The 14,921-nt window shown below is 36.3% G+C and overlaps 1 protein-coding gene across 2 annotated transcripts in view; it reads left to right on the plus strand.

The window, feature by feature from the left end:
* The first annotated feature begins 345 nt into the window (after positions 1-345).
* Positions 346-14,921, plus strand: part of LOC109060748 (rho guanine nucleotide exchange factor 10-like) — a 40,549-nt gene continuing 25,973 nt past the window's right edge. Inside the window, exons 1-6 of one of the 2 annotated variants that reach the window (XM_042774068.1) lie at positions 346-529; positions 8,286-8,389; positions 11,916-12,275; positions 13,209-13,514; positions 14,482-14,518; positions 14,798-14,886. In XM_042774068.1, the coding sequence (XP_042630002.1) occupies positions 8,338-8,389; positions 11,916-12,275; positions 13,209-13,514; positions 14,482-14,518; positions 14,798-14,886 (844 nt within the window). In that variant the 5' untranslated portion in view covers positions 346-529; positions 8,286-8,337. The remainder of the gene's footprint in view (positions 530-8,285; positions 8,390-11,915; positions 12,276-13,208; positions 13,515-14,481; positions 14,519-14,797; positions 14,887-14,921) is intronic. The other variant, XM_042774067.1, reaches the window with a different exon arrangement.

The raw sequence follows: 14,921 nt of genomic DNA on the forward strand, positions 1-14,921 counted from the left end.
CACTTCAAAATTATCATTTGATTTTCATTTTATTATTAAGGCTTGAGGAAAACAAGTATTTATGTGAAATGCTTTAATATTGTATTTAATCTAGGTGTTTATTTCACCTATTTATTATAACAAACTCTGTAAGACTTTCCAGCAAATTTTAGAATTATACCAATTGATTTAGAACTCTGGATGTGAGAGACGCATAAGGTGCAGCGGAGCGGTAGTCATACTTCACGTGACACAGATTGGAACGCCTGTGACCATCGACACGGCGAAAGGCAGGGAATTTGATTGACGTGTCTTGAAACCAATTAGAGACCGGTAACAAAATCTCCACCAATGAGGCCGCAGCGGTGGGTGGGGCCATGGAGTGGTTGGTTTGCGTTTGGGAAAAGCAAGAGGAAAAGTTGCCTACAGTGCTTAAAAATATGATGCAGAGTATATTTTTGGTGTTTAGTCTGTTTTGCACCTAACCGGTGTTGCGGCACAGTTGACGGAATTTAAACTTAATTTTCTTCCACAAAGATCCAGAAAGATGGTGAGTTCATAAATCATGCGTATGAAATTCCCAAACACTTGAGAATCCACTGAAAGTCTATTATGTTTGAAATAAGTTTGTAATTTGTAACGCACGTTTAGCATAATATTGATGTCTTTGTTGCAGTTTGCACCCTATTATGAAGTGTATTGCCTGAGCGCTGTCGCAATGATGATATATTTTTAATAACTTAAAGTTTTCAACATCTGTGCTTGATGGGACGGCTGCGCTTTTCCTGCTGGATTCCGCTTTACGTGGCAAGTGACAACAGCGAACAGTCATGTCAGATTTTATTAAAAATCTTTACACTTGGGTATTAATAAGCATCGAGCTTTCACAGTAACCACTTAATGCATAAGGCTGGTATAATCTAATCTAAAACTTGTAGACTAGACAACTAGAAATATTAGGGAATTTTAAAATTGTGATTTCCAGGCCATGATATTAATTCTTTTAAAATCTTGGAATTTATTATAAATCGTTCCAGTTTTGATCAGCTAGAAATGGCCCTTTGTTTTAATTTAATTATGCACTCAGTATTTTTTTTTTTTTTTTACATATTAAAAACTAACAAAAATCACATAACGAAGTTAACTGTACAATTATGAAATATAGTTAATATGATGTACGCTCATGTGAGATCAATCCTAATCCTATCAGCCCTCTAGATATGGATGTTTGTTGTATGAGATGCAGAAAATTTACTGAGTAAAGGTGCACTTAGTTCACATTGTGGCTGGTTGAAATGATATTTAAAAATCCAGTAATCACAGTCATTGAAAAATCATTGAAAAGAACCCTGCTACAACAATCAATTTATTGTGGTACAAAAAATAAAATAACTTGTCGTAGTGTCCTTCAATATGAAAACAGTTTGACTCCTCATTGTTGAAATGCACTGTTTTTGTCCTTCACAGTTTTGACAATCTGTACTAGGGCTGAAGGTTAAATTCTTCTGTGCCTGTAGACAAGAAGGTTGCTGAATAGTTCCCAGAGCCTTTCTAAAGATCTAAGCTTTCATGCAGACAGTGGGTCATTCAGTTCTGGGCTCCATACCTCCGAGTTAAATATGTATCTAATGGTTGGAAACATTTAAGGAATGCTCTTTTTAATTAGTGAAACTTTGCACTTCATCTCAATTTTACTGCATCGTTTCCTTCCCCAGGAGCTGCAGTGCTTTTAGGAATCTGGGGCCCTCTGGCTTTTTCCTAGATGAGTGTGTGTGTGATACGGTGGAAGAGCTTTCTCATGTGCGACTGCATTGTTTGACTCTATGCTTGTCCGACTCACTTTGCATCAGAGCACAGAAGAGGACAGGATTTGCTCAGATTGCTGGCAATTTGCTTAGCAAATAGCCACACCACTGGAACAGGGGGCTTCTCCACCCACAGTGATCTGCTCCGTAAATAAAGGCTGTGGATTACAAGCTTTTCAAGCTTGCTGAACATAGCCTGAAGCTCACTGGTTCAATCCACATCCAAGCAAGCATTTCTTTTTGCAGCCAATCAACATTTCCTTGTTTTTCTCTAGTAGTGCTCCACTTGCACAGAGGTTGATATACAATAGAGCTCTTTAGGGGTGAATGACATCATAGATTTGATGTGGAGTGGCAAATTTTTCCTGAAGGAATCTGCAGGGAAAATGGAATTTATGACGGGGGGACTTTGACACAGTGGGAGAAAGAGACAAAAGGGAGAGAAAAAACTCTTTGTTTGCTTGATATTCATTGGGTTGTTTTGTTGTGCTAAAAGAGTTGGGTGACAGATGTTGTTTTGTTGGGTCATCTAACGTTGTGATCATACAATACACTTGGGATCCATGTTTGTCAATTGTTAGAGCTCCCATGTCCATGTATGCGATTGTGTTTTCTGTGAAGGATTACTGAAATCTGTGGAGAATCCAAGGAAATTCCAAATGTGCCAGGAGTGATGCTACTTCTCAAAATTTATTTTAGTTAAGCACTATGAATTTGCCTTTCCTGAATGCCTACTCCAAAATTAAAATTCTGTAATTTACTCACCCTCTTGTCATTCCAAACCTGAATGAGTTTTATTCGTCAGTAGAAATCAAAAGAAAATATAATCAGGTGAACTGTCCCTTTAAGATGAATGTGAATCTAATCATCATTTAGCATTAATGTCTGTTTTGCAGTTCTTTTGTTATCATGGTGACACTCAGATAACAGGATATCATGGCTGTTATGTTAGGGTTCGTCATCAAACTTAAGTTCTCGTCTCCTCGTCCTTTGTCTTTAATGTCTAACCCAGCAGGATTTAGACTGGCTTTGACCTGCCTGTGTGTGTGTGTGTGTGTGTGTGTGTGTGTTTTCTTATTGGGTGTGTTGCATGAGGTCACAGTGTTTGCTTTAGGTGCATATTTAACACATTTCAAGCTTTTATAGGAGAAAATAGATAGTTGGCATGTGGCGTTTACTCTTCCAGGTCATTATTTAGTGGTTTGTAAAGTGTACTTCTGTAAGTCTACTGTGAATTAAAATTTTGACCCTGAACAGCAGCCTAAACATCTTTTCAGACTTAATGGAAAGACCTTAATTAATTTATTCTAAGATTTAAATGCATTTATTATGATACGGTGTTATGTGAGATGTTTACATGTACCTTTAGCATTATTCTTTAAAGTTGTCATGAAACAAAAATTCATCCTTTTTTCTAAATGCATGTTTTTGATCTTATTGATCTATTTTTTTTTTTTGAGCACGTAATTTTAATCAAATTATCATAGCTTGATCTTCCATGCCTCTTTCTTACAAATGATCATAAGCTCACATTCAGATCAGCCTCCTTCCGATCAACAACCAATGGATTGAATCAAGTCGTGTCCTATTTTTTTTCCCTCGTTAATCTGTTTAACTTGAATTTATTTCACAATATGGAAAAAAAGATGTGTTTCTGCTTTCATTAAATTGTCACTTTAAGAATCAGTGAATGGATTGTTAAAATTTATTTAAAAAATCAAAATCTGTCATTTACTCATCTTCATGTTGTGGGATGACTTTCTTTCTCTTGTAAAACAAAAGAACATTATGTAAAAATCATTCTTTTGAGTCTGGTTGCCGCTCACAACTGGTTGCTTTCTCATCGCAGCATTTCCTAGCTCACTGTAAGAGAAGATTAGCAGTGAACTGTGATTAAAGGGGACATAACACACACAGAGTTTCTGACAATCTCATGTCATACTACTTATAGGTTAGTATTACATCTTTCTCATCTCTGAAGAGTTTTTCGTTTTATCAGATATACAAAAGACAGATACAGCTTTACGCTTCTTGCCGAAAGCAGTCGAGCTCCTCTAGGCATGGCATGGGCGGAGCTAAAGAGTCTCGAGCACGCACAGCTTTTGTGTAGCGATCATCAGCAAGCTGTGACATCGCCGTAAATAAAACAGGAACAAAAACGTTAATGACTTAAATTTTATTTTATTTGTTTATAAAACATTCGTCACCAAAATGCCAGGAACAAACAAACACACTTACACAACTCTGTTACTGCCCCGGAGAAAAAAACTGCACCCAATGTTCCCTTAATGCTGGGTTCTTTGGGAAGCTGAACAAGGTTGTGTTTCCCTCACAACCTAAAACACACTTCTTTGGTGACATTGTTGATTTCATAGTCTAAGAACAAAATGTCAAATCCTTGCTCTCGCTCTAGTTGATGTGTGCACGCTCTTCCGGGAGAGGTGCCCATAAAAGGAATTCCACCCTTTATGATGTCATACAGGGCCATACTCGGAAAAAAACTCGGAAAAAAAACGTTCATAAAATTATTGAAAGAGTGTATTTGTGTAGGAAATACTCCATCATACATCTAACTTTTTTTTTGAAACTTTGGTCGTGCTTAGTCTGAGACTCCAACTCTTTAACAGTGTAAATAAGTGAGAATGCATCAAATAGCATTAGACCTCCCTTTTAAATTTTGCTCTGTATCACTACTGCTGTTGGTTAATATTTATTTACTTTAGCCATTTAGAATGCTATTTACTGTATAAATTACTATTGTGTGGCATTGTAAAATAAATTATGAAGGTCTGGTCTCACATTCTGTAGATTTGTCTTCTAAATGAAAGTAAATGTGCGCAATAAGGCATGTCGGTGTATATTACTCTAACAAGTCAAGTCACCTTTATTTATATAATGTTTTTAACAATACTGATTGTGTCAAAGCAACTGTACAGCATTAATTAGAAAAATAGTGTGTCAATAATGCAAAATGACCATAGTGAACACTAATTGTTCAGTTAAAGGCAGTTCATCATTGAATTCAGTGATGTCATCATCCAGCTCAGTTCAGTTTAAATAGTATCTGTGCAATCAATTCAACGATATCGCTGGAAATGAACAACTGACTTCATTCTCTCAGACGTGTCTGGATTGATACAGGACACTGCAGACTAGCAGAAGCCCTGCAGCTTCATTTAGACAGCAGTGTTTTTTCCCTCGCCCATACAATTACATAACCAGAAGTCAAGTTCAAACTAAACATTGATCAACTCATCATGGCCAATGCTGACACACACACACACACACGCACACACACACACACACACACACACACACACACACACACACACACACGCATGTACAGTACTAACAAATTTGTTCCCACCTCTCTGGATGTTTCATAGGTATTGCACAAGAACTGTTCTACAACATCTTTTTTTATTTATTTTCTCATGTGTTTCGTAAAAAATAATACATTAGCTTTTCAGGGAAATATTTACAATAAAAATGAAGATGAAAATGAATATAATTTTATTTGAAATATCCTTATCAGTAATAAATGGCTGTTCCAGTGTTGATTGATTCAGTGGTAGTGTGGTCTGAAGGATTTACAGTCTGTTGTTTCATCAGAACAGAGAAAGAAATCTTGAAACTGTCATGTAGGAATGAATTTATATCCCATTGCGGCCTTTTCTAAAGCCACAGCCCTCTGGAACGTGTCATTTAAAGCTCTCTCTTGATATATTGTCATGATGTCATTGTGCTCTGAAGGCATATGTGCTGTGTTAGTGTTTGGTCCATTAATTAGTGTTTCTGCATATGTGACTGTTATGTTTGTGTTGTTCTGTACAGGTGAGTTGTTATTACAAGCTTCACACGCAATAACATTGCTCTGTTTCCTGTTGGATGTTTTTGTGTGTGTGTGTGTGTGTGTGTGTGTGTGTATGTGTATGTGGTCTTTTCCCTCAAAGCACAGTTTATCAGGAATTGTTTCACACACACATTTATGTTATAAAAATGGGGACATGCCATACATTTATATAATTATTTTAATGTAAATATAACAATTATTGTATTTATCTATTAATAGTTTTTTTTCTTTTTCTTATGGATTATTTTTCCAAGTGCACATCCCCAAATGTCTATAAAGAGAAGTTTTGTCACATATATATAGTCGACTTTTGTGGACAAATTTGTTATGATCAAATTCGTAGATTGCAACAACTATGTCAACTTAAGCAGAATACATGTCTGATTTTCCCACCTAAAGCTGGGTAGACATCTGTTCTTATTTCTCTCATATCTCATCTACATTGTTATGACGTACAGTATGAAGTCTGTGGTGAGAGAGAAAGAAAGGTAAGCTTTAAAGAGTGTGTAGACTAAACAAGCAGTCAGCATCCTGTCTTCTTGTTAGACCACTGACAGACTTCACAGTCATGATCGTCAGCTGTAATCATGTGTAACAGTCAAGTTCTGAAAGTAAAAAATGCCATTCATCTTCTCCATAGAGAAATATATGTACACTAATGATCAAAAGTTTGGAATAATTAAGACTATTTTAATGCTCTTTGTCTCTTATGCCTACAAGGCTGCATTTATTTAAAAAAAACGAAAACAAAACCGAAATATTATTGCATTATCTAATTGAATATATTGTAAAATGTAATTTATTCCTGTGATGGCAAAGCTGAATTTTCAGTATCATTACTCCAGTCTTCACTGTCACATGATCTTTAAGAAACCTTTCTAATATGCTGATTTGGTGCTCAAGAAACATTTTATTATTATCAATATTGAAAACAGTTGTGCTACTTAATCTTTTTGTGGAACCAGTGCTGTTAAAACAGTAGGCAGTCACTTATTGTTTTGCTGTGTCGCTCCAAATGTTTCAAACGGCCGTCAGCAAAACAGATTTTCTTCTTGTCATGTTTGACTCATGAGTCATCGCGTGTAGAATATACTAAGTTCTGTGGGAGTAGTGGGAGAACAGCTTGCGTGTCTGTGCCAGGATCTTATTGTCTGTGATAATACAGTCGTGCGTCAGTCAGTCCGCCTCGTCTCTTGCTGACCCTGAGGGTCTTGCACACAGCAGCCTCATAAGAAACCCCTCTGTTCCACAGAATGACTTCACTGTACCACTGACCCTCATCTGGAAACACAGTTCAGAGGAAAACACTGTTGTGTCTGTGTCTGTGTGAGAGAGAGATACAGAAAGAGATAAAGGGTCTTTCTATCCCTCACTGTCACAGATAGGAGGGGGGTCGCTCATGTCTGTGCATGTCTGTTCATTTGGATGTAATAATTGGGCCAACAGTGAGCTGCCACTCCACTGTATCACGTGACACTTGATTACATATCTGACTTTGACACACTGTACAGTGTAGCTTGCTAAAAGGGTGGTGAGGAATTTTTAGCCCAGTATTTTCTGGTGGAGTACTTTCCTGCAATAACACAAATCATATCAGTGCAAATGAGCAAACAGAGGCAAGATAATGAGAGTCATCAGGGTTGAATATGACGCGCAGGTAAATCAGCGCAGATGTGATGGGGTGGTGAATTGTGAGGAGGTTGAGATGTTAACTGACACCACTGGTCAACCCGTTTATTTCTGTGTCGGGGAGTTTTTAGGAGTTTTTTTCAAGTGGGCGTTGCACTTGAAAATGAATCCAAACTTGCAGTGGATTGTAAGAAAGAGGCAGGTTTGAAGCAGATTAAATGATTGGAGAAGTCTGGCATATTTCACCAGAGAGGAGTCAATTTCACTAGAAGATTGAGTTAGGACATTTTGATTTAAAAATTACAAGGTCAAAAAAAGAAAAGAAAAAAGAACTAAGATAAATAAATAACATGCATTTACAAAATAGGGTGAATTGATATTTCATGATGACTTTAACTAGTTTGGCATAATATTTTATTATTTCAAAAAGAATAATAGTTTTACAATACTGCTGCTACTTTCTATTAACATTTACAAAAGCCTGTGGTGCAACCAACATACACAAACAAGCGCAAAAAAGAAAAACAACATAAAACAGGAAATGATGTCATAGAGAGGACTCCTGCAGACCCCTGTGACTGTGTGTCGAGGGCAATGATTTTTGCCTTTCTCGAAAATACAAATGTAGTATATATTAACATGCTTTCTCTCCTTATCTCTTTGAATTGCTACTTTTTTGTGCTGATATTGTCTCCAAATGTTTATATAAATGTAAATATGCACACAATAATAATATGGACAATTTTAATGGTCCTTTTGGAGCTTGTTGGGCCCTGATCATCACTATGAACTACCATTGAATGGAAAGAACGGTTTAACAATTATTTAAAAAATATCAACTTTTGTTTTCCCTGGAAAATATAACATCGTATGGGGTTTTAACAACATGAGGATGTATAAATTATGACATAATTGTATTTTTGGATGAACTGTTGCTTTAGCTGTGAGGTCATTCTTGGAAGTGTTTGTGTGGGTGAACTCTATCTCTGTGGCTAACCGCTGTCTCTCTGCTTCTGTAGGTTTGTAAGAGTTGGTGAAGGATCTTTCCCTGATCATCAGTGTGTGTCTCAGATGAGCGTGTTCAGCATGGACGGGGAGGATTTCCCCCCTCCTCCACCTGACAGTAAGCAGCTCTGTTCTCTCACAGCTCTCAGCACACACACACTTTGTTTACATTGACATGCGAACAGTATGTAAATGCAGATATAGGTTTGAAAATTCTGGCACAAATTAAACTGTTAATTTTTAAAGCATTTAAAAGCAACAGAAGTTTTACTGAACAGTATCATGGTCATAGTCATTCTCACTGTGTTGAATGCACTGGAAAATCATGCTTACAGGAGCCTGAAGGATAGAGAGAAGAGAATGAACAGTGTAAACACATTCCATTGCTCAGCCACTAAGGAGCGTGTGGGTTGAAGAATGGAGGAATGCCAGAACGAATGCAGGGGAGGTGAAAAAAGCTGCCCAAAAACAGAGGCTCTGTCTTGATGCAGAGAGAATGACAGATGAGAGAGAAAGATTAGTTTTTAGTCAGCAAATTAGTATTCACTTTATAATTTAACACTGCCTGTAGCTCTGAGATCTTTGCCAAAAACAGCTTATTAAGGATCAGTGATTGTAAGGAATGAGACCCATTTGATGTGATCAGCTGGTGTTAAAATGTAAACTAAAACTGCACACTTTCCACATTATTTTAAAGCTCTTACTTTATCTCCCTCTTACTCTACTCATTATCATAGAGAGCTGATAAAGCCACTTTCAGATCTCTCTCTGTTCATGCCTCAGTGACTTTCTTTAGACTAGTGTTTTTTCCCATCACACAGTTAAGTGAAGAAAGCTATTTCATCTGAAGCCCCTCCACCTTTCCTGAACACTTAACCTTTGACATTTCCCTTTAAAGATGTGGCCAAGTGGAGCTCTGCATGCCTGTTCTGCCCTGTACTCTCACACCAGGTGCTCCGTATCTCACTGTAATGAGTGATTCTTGAGGTCATAGTTTGATCTCCCGTTTAAGCTTTGATGCTGTTTTAACATGGAGTCAGATTTTCCTGTTTGTTTCATTGTAAACATTCACAATACTGAATGTCATGTTGATGGCTACATGCCGACTGTCATGTGTAGCTGTAAGGCATGCAGGGACACCGCTCCTGCCAGCTCACAATGAATAAAGATGACATCCCATCTGTCAACAAGTAACAGTGGTAAACCAAACTACTTTAAGATGGGTTCACACTCGACCGTTTTTTTTTTTTTTTCATTTAAAATTGTTGCTCGTCAGATTGTATGATATGAGCCCAGTGAGACCTTTGGTACAAGCCAGTGTTCATTTTCACTTTTTTTGTTGTTTTTTTAGGATATTGTGTAGAATTTAACCAGATATTCATACACTTCATGTGTATATATATATATATACTATATATATATATATATATATATATATATATATATATATATATATATATATATATATATATATATATATATATATATATATAAAATACATGAAGTGTAAAAATATGTATTTAGCATATAAAATATGCTACCGATCAAAAGTTCAACAACGCTAAGTTTATTTGATCAAAAATACAGTAAAAACAGTACTATTATAAAATATTATTACAGTTTAAAATAACTGTTATCTTTTTTTAATGTATTTTAAAATGTAATTTATTGCTGTAATGGCAAATCTGAATTTTCTTCAGAAATCATTCTAATATGCTGATTTGGTTCTCATTAAGCATTTCTTATTATTGTCACTGTAAAAAACAGTTATCCGGCTCAATATTTTTTGTGGAAACAGGATTCTTTGGTGAATGAAAAGGTAAATAGAACAACATTTATTTGAAACAGAAATATTTTTTAATATTATAAATGTCTTTTATTGTTGATTTTGATCAATGAATGTGGCCTTGATGAATGAAAGTATTATTGTTTGAAAAAAAAAGAAAAGAAAAAAAAAGGCCCAGCAGTGGGGGGTTATTTTACATTTAAAAACTCTCCCAAAATTTGTGGTCTAAAACCAAGAAGTGTGCACCTGGCTTTAAGTGCCTTAAAATGAGATATTCTTTACTTATGGAAGTCAGCAGAGGAAATTGGTCTAACAGGGTTGATTTTGGACTCTGCAGTCTGAAGGGGGAGGACAGCATGTTTTCACTATGTTTGGAATCTCTGCTATTCCACTGAGCAAACTCATACTAGTGGACCATGGAGGATTTATTGACTTTAAGAGATAGATGACTGTTTCCATCAGCGGAAACATGGTTTCCTGGGCAGAGGTCCAGAGTCTTTCAGTTTTACCACTCCTCTCATTATCCCTGTGAGAGGAAAACAATCATTATTTAAGACTCCATGTAATGAATTTCAGTGGTTTAGAGATGTTCATGTCTGCATAAACAGTCTTGTTTTGTAAATAAACTGTCTGTAAAACTCTGTAACAGACTTAATTACTGTAGTGGAGTATAATGGCCACTGTGTGCACTTCTGCCCTGTGAGGGAGGCTGCGATTGGACAGGGGGATCCAGAGCTGAATGGAGGAAAAGAATTCTCACATTACTCACATTTTTAAAGAGTGAGTCACTGGGTCCAGAGAATCCATGAACTGCCAAGTATTTGCTTCATAATGGCCTCACACCGTCAAGGGCTCCCTCCCTGCTCCCTGTCTCTTCTCTTATTCCTCTGTCCTCCATTCTTTCATCCATACTGTAAAACTGGGATTATTTTTTTTTCAGTTTTTTGCTAATACAGGATCATTTAAAGACTGATGGAAAGAGACAAACTCAGTTTGAACGGTCCTTAAAGGGACAGCTCACCCAAAAATGTAAATTCTGTCATTTATGCTTCACTTCATGCTTTTCCAAACCAGTATGATGTTTTCATCTTACACAAAAATGCAAATTTTAAAGAATTACAGTGGTTTTCCAAAAAATTTTCATTTCTTTTTTTTTTAAAAAAAATGGGAACAAAAGCTCCATGGAAGTATAATAAAACTAGTTCATACAACAACCAAATCAATAGCTGTGTGAATAACAGACTGTAATTTAAGCCATTCCACAAAAGAAGGTAAATCATACAGGATTGGAACAACATAAGAGTGAGTAAATTGACAGAATTTATTTATTTTTTTAGGTAAACTGTTCCTTTAAATTTAGTGTAAGCAGCCTGTTTTGTAATGGCTCTCTGTACAGACCAAACCACATGAGTGTGAACTCTTTGATCAGTTTATTTGAATTTTAGTTCTTTTTCTCTGTCTTTTGTTCTCTGGTCCCATTAGACATGTTTCCTTTTTAGCACTTCAGCCCTATGGAAAATAAGCCGTGGGTTTTTTTGACCATGTTTCCTTTCAGCATATGTGTGCTTCCTGTGCCCCAGTTTTAGTGTTTGATTTTGCTTCACTTTTTCCTTACAACGTTGTGACGCGTAACTCTGAGAGGCAGTTTGATAAGAGGGTTCTTGTACATACCCTAAAATTAGAATTTGCTATTAAAAATCTGAACATGTGTCTTTGTAAACCTTGGGTGGGCAGAGAGGAAGGCAGGAACAAACCTCAACCACAAAATACTCCATTCACAGACTATCTTGAGCCCTTTCTAATTTATAGTTTGTATCATACTCAACATCAGTAAAAACATCTGTTTCTCTCTCTTTAGTGTTGGATGATGAAGATGAAGGTGAGAGGTTTGAGTTTGACGACAGTGGTGATGAAGCCCCCGAGGCGGATCGGCTGCCCCCTGAACCTGAGGGAATCTCCGTGCCTCCACCCTGTTCATCAGCAGCCGGGGACGCACCCGTGAATGGAACAAGTCCAAACCCGGAGAACTTACTCAATGCGGAGGCTGATCTGCTCCTTCCACCTCAGGACTGCCCCACTAATAACAGCCCTTTGGCTCCTGCACCCTTCCCACAGTGTAATCTACCCCCTCCTCCTATAGAACTTTGTCACAATGCAGTAGAACTCCCTCTACCACCAGTGGGCGCTACAGGAGCTGCTGTTGACAGCGAGCAGAACAGTAAGTTTACAGCAGATATTAAGATGAATTATTTTATCTATGAAATTTGTTTTAAAATTAATTAGTTAATTCTGCTTTAGAAATCACAAGATTATGATTATTCTATTGACAGCACTATAGTTTTTAGAAAAAAGTCTTAAACTCAGATATGCTTCAACTTAATAAACAAACTATATATTTGTATGTAATGTTTTGTTTTGTTTTGTTTTTTACTGACCTACAATAAAATATAAAAGACAATTAATTTTGGAATTTTTTTTTTATTTAGTTTTGTTTTCTGTACAATATTACACATATTATTTTTTATCACGCAGTATAAATGGGGTTTTATGCATTTAAATATATAGTGCTTTTATATATATATATATATATTATATATATATATATATATATATATATATATATATATATATATATATATATATATATATATATATATATATAAATATAATAAAGGGGTCTCTTACAGGAGACCATCATATTTAGACATCCTTGCTATTAAAAATATTGAAAACCTCTGTTCTATGGTATTTCATTGATGGTTTGTGGTGACTGCAATGAGTTTTATGCAATTAACCCCTACCTTTTGTGAGCATGAAACCATCACAGTTCAATTTTTGTGCTGTGTACAGTTATCAGTCTGCCCTAAAAACAGCTTTGTGTATTACTTTTTTTTTTCTTTTTAATTCTTGCATGTTTTCTGATGTTACATCTGTCTTTTACTCTCCTTCAGTCTTTCTCTATAACTGTTGTTAATGTTGGTATTTGAATCAGGAATCCCTCCCACATACAATAATATGAATTAACAATGATTGTTTATTTGATTGGATGGATGATTGTTTGTTTTTTTTTGGATGTGTATTTTTTTCACTTTCCTAGAAGACTTACAGTCTCAGACTTTCCTGATAAGTCACTGTACTTTCTGATCAATAGTGAATGGAGGTGCAGGTGTGGTCCCCACCTCTACATCCAACTCCAAGCTTAAAGTCAGCCCCTACTCTGTGATTGACATCGCCCCTATCCAGCAGCAGCTGCTGTCAGAGCAGAGCGGCCCTCCCTCCTCTCCCTCAGCCAATGAGAGTGAAAGAGACATTCAGGATGTACCCAGTAGCCCTGGGTTGCCCTCTGGGTATTCAGTGCCAGTGCCGTGTGGTTATGCAACGCCCTCAAATGTGCCAGTTATCCCACCAACCTACACCACCCCAGTTATCATCCGACACTTCTCTATGGATGAAGATGGTAAAAAGAGAGATTATTCCCACCTGTTTCCATTTCATTTGTTCTCTCCATTGGTCTGGTTGGAATGAAAGGGTTTAACATCCCCATACTTATCCTTTCTCTTTTCTCTTTCGTTGCTCTCACCTCATTTCTCTCATGCTATCTGTCTCTCTTTTTTAAGAAGTTTTGCCATGAGGAAGTTGGGGATAATTTTAGCTGTGGTTTTGGCTGTGATGAAGTTTCCTGTTTTCTCTAAAGTGTAACAGTAGCCTGAATGTTAACTAAATTTTACATGAGTATTCTCAAACGAATACACATTTCACAAAACCATTTTTAATACTCATCATAATTAGTGGCTGTTTTTTAAAACTTGTTCTTTAAACTTTAAAAACAATTTAAAACTGGCATGTCAATAAAGCAGTAGGACTATTAAAATATGAAAGTATTTAGTTTTTTGTTTCTTGAATGCTTTGAATATGTGAATCCATGCTAGGCATGGCTATCCTTTCAATAAATTCATATGAATATTTTATTTTGAACAATGAAAATTATGCAGTCAATGTATATATTATAAATGATAAAATATATTATAGATTCATGTGCACACAGTTAACTATATATAGATTTATTCATCATTACTTTTACATTTTTATTACCATTTTACTAATTCATATGTATGCTCAATGTATAATTATGCTTTCATGCATTTAAGCTTAATCCTTTAGGTACTAAGTTTTTACAGTTATGAAAAACATATCAAGGCAAGTTCATCCAGACTGGTCAGTAGGTAGACACACAACAGCACATTACTGTCCCCTTGAGGTGTAATGGTGTTCAAACTATAAACCTGATTCAAACGGAACATTTTTCGGTTTTGACATGGTCTGAACTCAGCTTTATGAGATTTTAAGAATTTTATGAAGCATGTTTGAATGTGTTTATCTGTGCTATTCTGTTAATGCATGAATTGTTTCATTGTGTCCTGCAGTGACTGTGGTGGGCGCAGGAAATACTCCAGTGGACAGGTGCGTGAGATTGCACAGATGTGCGGTACTGCTTTACGTCATCTGAGATGTCAGATGCATATTAATGTCCTTCTGCTGTATGAAACCTCTTTTTTTTTTTTCTTTATCTATTTTAGTGTATTTCTTTCTACATTTGTGTGGCGGTTTTGTGTTTGCATGACAATGTACCAAATAGTTTGGATTTCATGTTCTCATAATAATTTTTAAATACTGCAGTGCAAACACAGATGGATATTTAAAGGGAAGTGTGTATGTATACTAATTCCAAGGTATGTCCAGTGTTTTCAGTGAAGTGTGTCCAGTCATCAGAGAGGAAGATGCTCTTGCTAAGTGGGTGTCAGACCCAGCGAACACGGCCTGGATGGAGAGTAAGTTCTTAGCATTTTGCTAAGCTGATAAAATG

Source organism: Cyprinus carpio, chromosome A17 (genome assembly GCF_018340385.1).
Source record: "Cyprinus carpio isolate SPL01 chromosome A17, ASM1834038v1, whole genome shotgun sequence".
NCBI lineage: Eukaryota > Metazoa > Chordata > Actinopteri > Cypriniformes > Cyprinidae > Cyprinus > Cyprinus carpio.